This window comes from Frankliniella occidentalis, unplaced genomic scaffold (assembly GCF_000697945.3).
Source record: "Frankliniella occidentalis isolate FOCC.00 unplaced genomic scaffold, Focc_3.1 Scaffold7, whole genome shotgun sequence".
NCBI lineage: Eukaryota > Metazoa > Arthropoda > Insecta > Thysanoptera > Thripidae > Frankliniella > Frankliniella occidentalis.
The window spans coordinates 2,646,758-2,654,351 of record NW_026267137.1 but is presented as its reverse complement, the minus strand read 5'-3'; the positions used below and the strand labels follow the sequence as shown (position 1 = coordinate 2,654,351).

At 54.8% G+C, this 7,594-nt stretch overlaps 2 protein-coding genes across 2 annotated transcripts in view; one reads left to right on the top strand and one right to left on the bottom strand.

The window, feature by feature from the left end:
- The window catches only part of LOC113206643 (uncharacterized), a 5,127-nt gene extending 1,761 nt beyond the window's left edge, over positions 1-3,366 (top strand). Inside the window, exons 2-3 of the mRNA XM_026422809.2 lie at positions 1,823-1,952; positions 2,845-3,366. Of these exons, the coding sequence (XP_026278594.1) occupies positions 1,823-1,952; positions 2,845-3,096 (382 nt within the window). The 3' untranslated portion in view covers positions 3,097-3,366. The remainder of the gene's footprint in view (positions 1-1,822; positions 1,953-2,844) is intronic.
- An 807-nt stretch (positions 3,367-4,173) lies between these two features.
- LOC127750672 (gamma-aminobutyric acid receptor subunit beta-like) overlaps positions 4,174-7,594 on the bottom strand; it is a gene marked incomplete in the record, with an annotated part of 16,902 nt that continues 13,481 nt past the window's right edge. Inside the window, 3 exon segments of the mRNA XM_052272929.1 lie at positions 4,174-5,434; positions 6,388-6,612; positions 7,200-7,526. Coding sequence (XP_052128889.1) covers positions 4,992-5,434; positions 6,388-6,612; positions 7,200-7,526 — 995 coding nt within the window.

Here is a 7,594-nt window from a genome sequence, read left to right as displayed (position 1 = left end):
TGGGGAATATCTCTGCCATTTCGATTCCGATCGTCTTGGAGCATAAAACATTTTCGTTTTCTTTTGTCAAGATGACCCCGAAACAATGGTTACCTTTTCACATTTCTCCTGAACCCGTACCCCCCTCCCCCCTCCAGCTCTCGTAAGTAAACACGTAAACCGTTCGAAATATCACTTTCGTTTCTTCTCGCTGGACACTCGCGAAACTTCGCAGGCTGAGTTCCGCAACTCTAAAACTAAAAATAAAACACTCGGTTTGACAATCTGATAATTTGATCACTTGTGAGAGAGTCAGAAAGTCTTGAAGTGGCGCAGGTGCCGTTTGCGCTCTTTGCCCACTCGAGTGCAGTGCTGCCAACACACCAACAAACTACGCGCGAGTTCAAATTAAACTATTGGATATTTCAAACTAAACAAATCCTAAAAGTAAATGCATTTGAAACTGCCCCAAGAAATGTCAATGTTTGAACAAACTCGCATTTCGTCATCGGTGCAGCCGTTTCGTAGTTCATTGAGTGAGTTAGACACAGACAGACAGACTCACGACGGAGACAACGCCTGACCCCTCAGCGACTTGGACTGAGCTTCGCTCAGCGATTAGGGATCACCCGGAGCGTCCCCGCAGCCACCGTAGCCGTCGCCTGTCGCGCCGAGTCACAGTCGACAGTCACTTCACCTCTTATTTGTTTTGCGTGTTGTGACTGTCGGCGGCCTGTATTAGGTGCTCGCCGCCCCCCGACACGCCAGCCTGCGCCAGCCACGCCACTCCGGCTGACAGCTAAGGCCTAACGGTGCCGCGGGGAGCCAGTCACACATCTCGCAGGTCTTTGCCACGCGCGCCCGTCTTTGCCACACACACGAAAAAAAACAACCCTGATAGCTACAGTGCGACAGTTACACCCTTTAGAGAGAATGTTTACGACAGCTGCGAAGTATATGCTTTGCAAATGCGTGAGTAGTACCAAGTGGCTGATTCGCGCCGCGCACTTTCGTAGTTATACTGTATCGCAAGCACGGGTTCGGGCGGATTTGCCTATGCTCGCTGCCCACGGCTCCTTAAGGCCCCGTGCGAGTAGGCAACCCGCCCGCACGCGTTCATGCAGTACAGTATAACTACGAAAGTGCGCGGCGTGAATCGGCCACCTGGTATAGTAATGTTAATATGTAATGTTTTTAAAACAATATTTTTGTGTTTAATCCGCAATAACAGTTCAGAGTGATGGTTTGACGTGAAGTTTGGCGTATTCGCGAATTTGAGTAAATTTGACAGCATCTTTCATTTATTGGTTTATTGGCTTTGAAAGATCCAAGCAGTGGGCAGAAAAAAGGTGCACACAAAGCACAGCCTGGACAAGCCCAGCCAACAGTGACGTCAGAGTACCAGAGTGTGAAATGCCGTTAATTTTGACTCATTCTCTCTCTTTTTTTTGTACTTTATAAATGGAAGTAATGAACTAACCGGCACGCGACACGGCAGCGGCCGGGCGTTGAGTGGTGGCGATAAAGGGTGGGTAAGCGCACGCCGCCCCGCCTAAACGAGCCCCGAGCACCTCCAGCAGGGCTGCCAACGCTTCAACGCAGAAAGAAAAGTCTAATGCAAAAAAATAAAATAAAAAATAAAATGGCCGAGAAAAATTTGCGCGCCGCACATATGGGCTGGTGCTTTAAAGGTGACGCGCGGCCGAGAGAGTGGCGGCGCGGGCGGCCGGGTGGTCCCAAATGAAATAACGCCCCCATGCTCGGGACTAGCGCGTTAGTCATTAGCGAATTTAAGGCCGGCGAGCGAGGCTGCTAACGGGATTCGTCTCGTGCTCTGCTGCAGGGCCGTCGACGGCTACCCCGACGCGATCGACCCCCCGGAGGCCCCGCGCGCCAACACGGCCGCCTCCTACTCCAACTACTACGACTTCCTCATCAACGAGGGCTCCTACAAGTTCTGGGCCGTGTTCCAGGTAAGTGGATGCGCGGGTGGTGAGAGTAAGACGTCGACCCGACACTGGCCGCTCAGAAAATCCGGAAAATGTGAAGGCCAAGAGACTTTACAACATGTGATTTTGTCGGATTTTATTTCGTAAAAGTGGCTTTTCTGATAAAGACCATCTTCCCGCGCCAGAGAGCGGTTCAGGTATTCGAAGAACTGGTCGCGAAATAACGACAGGACTGAGCATTTGCATGGATTATGTCCGCAGAACGCGCCTCCTCCCCCGCAGGCGGCAGTGTCCGCATCCCGTAAAGCCACCCGCTCGCCGTCCTCGCCTCGCCCTGACGAGCACGGTGCGCGGCGGGCTCAGTCCGATTTGTTGTGCGTTGGTCCCTGCTCGTTAGAGCGCGGTTTGCAATCCTGGGCTTCCTAACTCCCCGGGATATGGCTCTCCCACGACAATGGCTCATCCCCCTCCTCCTCCCCCCCACCTCCTCCCCCCAACTCCTAATCAATCACAAGATGGGTAGCAGCAGCGCGAGGGGTGCGGGTAAAGGGTAGGGGGGCGTCCGCCTCGGCGTCCAGTGTCCAGTCCGCCTCCACCGGCCGGCCAATCCAATCTGCAGCGGGGCGTCTTAGGCCTACCTACACGTGGCTGCCCGGTTAATACATCTCCCCGTGATGTATCTCGGCGGGGTCAAGGTTTCCCCGCGACGCGAGCGGCGAGCGTCCGTCCGTCTTGTCCGATAGGGGGATGGAAAGCACCTCGCAGAGAGGGAGATGCGGGTGCTTCAAAAAAAAAACGTCTACGAAAATCAATGTTATATTTAAATCTCGCGGACGCGTTGGGGTGGCTAGTCATCCAGGTGTCATCAGGAGAAAAGCGCGGGTAGATGACCGACTACTAAAACGTTCCGTTTCAGATCGGCACGGCCGTCCTGCTGACGTACTCGGCCTTCGCCGCGCTGTACTACGCGCGCTACACGTACTACACCAACGTGGACTACACGGACTACGACGACTACTTCTTCAGGCGGTCGGGCAACAGCCGGTCGCAGAGGTCGGCGGAGAAGCCCTTCGCCGGCCTGTCGCCCGCCGAGTACCAGAGGGTCATGGACGCCGCCGACAAGAAGTTCGAGTCCACCGCCAAGACGTCATCATCGCCGTCGTCGTGACGGCCCCGCGGGCGTCGGCCGGCCGCGTTGCTGCTGCCAGCGCCAGGTTGCCCCGTCTCCGTCCGGAACCACCGCACCGCGCACCGCGGGCGCCGCCGCACGGAGAGGGAGGGCAACCCGACCGCACCTGCCGCAGCGCGGCCGGGCACCAGCAGGGGGGCGCCGCTGCCCGGCTGGCCCGGCACGAGGGGTGTCCACCACGTACCTGAGCTCCTCCCTCGCGGCCGACTGTGCCGAGGCAAACAACAATAAAACTCCTGGAAAATAATACTTTCTTACCTCTGACGCACCCGGCGATGGCTGTCGTCCTTTCCCAATTAACACAGCGGTGCGGCGGTATGAGGAAGTTGCCCGATTAGAGGAACAAGAAGGAGGTAGCACTGAGGAGGTGGCGTGGCGTGCGCTGTGCCTAAAAAAAGCAGGAGATGAGCGGCAGTCAAGCAGAGATTAGGATGCGTGTCGTTATATTTTAAACAGTTTAGAACGGGCCTATGCATCTAGCACCTTGGTACCACGTATATACTCAAGTTTATTACGACAGTTGACTCATTATCATTGAGTTAAAATAGTACCCATGCAATATGTCCGTACACTAACCTAAACAACGACACCGGGACGGTTTAGAAGATTGTATAAACTTACTTTTCCGAAGCCAAACTTTGCAAAAGCGCTTCAAGACTCAAGATTGTTACGCCGGTCTAGAATAGACCCAACTTTTCTTTACAAATTCTACAAAACTTGGAGTGTGTCCGAATTCTCAACCGTATCGCTACGAATCGGTCGGAATGACCATGGAATGACAAAGTGGAGGGGATGGTCAGCAGGGAGGGCAACCTGCAGCCATCCCTCGCGAAAGGACGTCGCGGTTCGCGCTCGTCCGCGACCACCCCGTACGATTGGGAATTCGCACACACTCTTGGCATCCACTTGCGACAAAACACTGAATGGTCACCGGCGTTCTGCTTCGTTTAGGGACGGCGCTACGCCACGCCACCTCCTCAGTGCTACCATATTTTTGTTCCTCTTATCGGGCAACTTCCGGCGTCTCGGTGTTGGGGGGAGACAAAACGATCGGCAGTAGGAAATTGTTCTTTTATTACATGGAGGAAACAAAATCGTCCATAGCGGGATACAACATAAAAACCTCTTAAACACGCTCCGCGATGGCAGAGATAAAAACAACAAAATTATGAAGTCAGCGCTATGCTTCAAGCTCCACGACAAGCTTTGCGGCCAGGGCAAAGGGGGTTACAAAAGCGGAGGGTAAAATATGATACTAAGATATCCCTAACGGTTATTTTCTGAAACCAGATAATCTCAATACACGTGTGCAAATAAAGCGACAAAAACACAAGACACAACATGTTATAATATAATACTGTTAAACACTGCCGCAAGTTAGGAAGTCGTGGGACATTCCTCCCAAACGACTGCATGATTGTTGAGATCAGAGTTATAGACAAATACGAGTTCGGTCTAAAATTAAAAAAACTTGCATTCATAAGCTAAAGTTTATAACGACACATTAAAATAGTTACAATACCGGCAATATTCCTGAAGTTATCTAACCGACACACTTCTTACAACGTTTTTATTTTATTTTTCCTGTGTTCTTTATACGAACAGCTGCTACAGCCCAACAAAATATCCAAGTAAAATTCATAAAGTAACAAACGACAAAAAAAATTGATCCAAATAAATAGCAACCACGCACACTTCTTAAGTACATCATATAACGAACGGATTCGACAACTAAACCCGAGGGTTCACTCGTAACGCGTGCGACTAAGGCAGTGATCGGTTTGCACGTTTTCGGCCTAACACATTTGACACAAGTCCGGTTCAGTTCACACACACACACACGCACGTTCCACCCGCTTCAAAGTCGACCGAGTTCAGCCCGCCACGACGACGTAGAAGATCCAGTAGATGGCGTTGAACAGGACGAAGGACATGGGGAACACGATGCGCGAGTACTTGTCGATAATGTTCACGTCCCGGATGCGCGGCAGGCTCTGCTTGAGGGCCGAGGCGCCCTTCTTGAGCGCGTGCAGGACGCGGGGGCGGTGCGGGTGCGACGGGCCGCCGCGGGGGCCGCGGAGCCGGAGGCCGCCGTGTCCGCCGGGGACGGCGTACGACGCGCGGGCGATCCGGAAGGACGGCGGGAAGGCGGCCGGCGACAGCGACGGGTCCGGCGACGTGACGGGCATGAGTCCGCCGGCGCCTGCGCCGCCGCCGCCCTGGTTGCGGAGGTAGGGCAGCGGCGACGGCGGGGGCTCGGCGGCCTCCAAGGAGTCCCGCGTGTTGGACGTCAACGAGAAGCAGTCCTTGCTCGACACTGCGGACAAAGCACGTTGCACGCAAGCTACGCGTCAGTGACTGTCCACGAGAAGGCATCCACATAATGAAACCGACAACGACCCACAAGCCCTGCAGGCTGCACCGAAAACGCGAAGCAAAATCCGGCTACTACATACTCAGTGCCCAGCAGCGCAACGGTACAGCCTTTGCTCGCCCGTCGGCTGCAATATCCCACCCCGGTCTCCAGTCTCATGCCAGGGCCCTCGCCGAGCTGACAAACTAATTCATGATGAGCACGTGCTGACCCAGTGCGGCGCGCGCATGTGTCTGCATTGCCAATTATTATACCCCCCCCCCCACTCCTTCCGCCTTTCCTCTGAGGGGGCGGGGTAGACGACGATGACGACGCAGCGACTGACGGGCTCGGCTCGGCTGGCCCGGGTGGGCCGGGGTAGGTTAGTCGGGATGAAAGAGGTCCCAGGCACCTCAGAATTAACATGAGAGTGGAGAGGATCCTGGATCCGCGTGACGGCGAAGGACGGGGAGGGGGGCGGGGCAACGCGGTAGAGACGAGCAGGCGGCATCAGGGCGGGGAGAGTTCCCGGGCAGGGATGCAATCAAAACCGTATAATGAGACCGTTCCAACGACTTCCGATACCCTCTCTCTTCTCTCGTCCGTTCGCCCTGTGCTCTCGCCCCCCGAGGCTCCCCGAGCGTCAGCACCCCTCCTTTCCGCCCTTTCCATTCCTTACGCCTCCCCCCCCCCCCCCCACCCCTTCAGCTGAAGCTGTCACCGGCTTCTGTTCTTAGATGTTCGAGAAAACGCCGCAGCGCCGCCAGTGCCTTACACAAGTGCTCCCCACACACGAAAAAAATCCATATCCTTGTCAGTCGACTTTTAGAGGGGCAAATGTGAGCAGCTTCGCAGACAACAAGTGCGTAATACACTTCCAAAGAGTCATCACATTCGAAGAGCGTGGCGACACTCACCAGTGGCGGCGGCGGCCTTCTCGTCCTGCTTGTCCTTGTGGCTCTTCTTCTTGGCGCGCGCGCCCCAGTAGGTGTAGTTGACGGCGGCGTACTCCAGGAGGGCGGCGAACACGAACACGAAGCACATGACGAGGTAGATGTCGATGGCCTTGACGTACGAGATGCGCGGCAGAGAGGAGCGCACGCCCGTCGAGATGGTGGTCATGGTGAGCACGGTGGTGATGCCTGGAAACAACACGCAAACACGTCTTCTAATGCCGCACCCCCAACAAATACGCGCTCCATTTTTCTTTTCTTTTTTTTCTAGAGAGACAGTTTTAGATAAGATTTCTGACGAGCGTGTGCGGCGGGGCGGTGGCGGTGGTTGGCAAATAGCCCTCGCGCCCTCCCCTCCAGGGGCCTCCAAGGCTCGCCTCCAGGCTCCAGGGGCGTGCACATTGGGGTCACGTGATAAGGGAGATTGTCAAGGGGGCGCGCGTTTAAACAGTCATCGACAAATGGAGAGTCAGCGGTGAACAGGGGGCTGGCACTTTTTGAAAAATGGAGAAAAATGCATCAGAAAAATGGCAATATAGAAAATCGCCAACCTTTAAAACATACAAAAAGAAAAGGATTTTATTTTTTGAAAGCGGAGAACTTTAAACCAAATTATTTCATTCATGAATAAAGACCGAATTAAGACAAAAGAAACGAGTATTTTGTTGTAGTGTCAATTAAATCTACCTACTACATCACATTTGCCCTACCAGCAGTACCTTCCCACGTTCCCCCTATTCCGTACTTTTCTGGTGACAGACAATCATCGTACTCACCCAGGGCGACCCGCGCCGAGGTGGCCTCGTGGTTGATCCAGAACGACACCCAGGACAGCATGACGATGAGTATGGAGGGCAGGTAGGTCTGGAAGACAAAGTAGCCGATGTTGCGCTGCAGCCTGAAGGAGAGCGACAGCCGCTGGTAGATGCCGGTGGCCAGCCGCTCCTTGCGGTCGTTGGTCTCGTAGCCGATGATGGTGAACTGCGGCAGCTCCGCCTTGTGCACGCCGCGCACCGGGCCGTCGTCCAGGTCCGGGCCGTCCTGCTGCTTGCCGTCCTTGGGGTCCTTCCAGTACATCACCACGTCCATCACGGTGTAGCCATCTGGAACAGGGAGCCCCGCCGGGAGGGGCGCGGGGCGTAAGCGAGATGGATGTGGGGGCGGGGCGGCG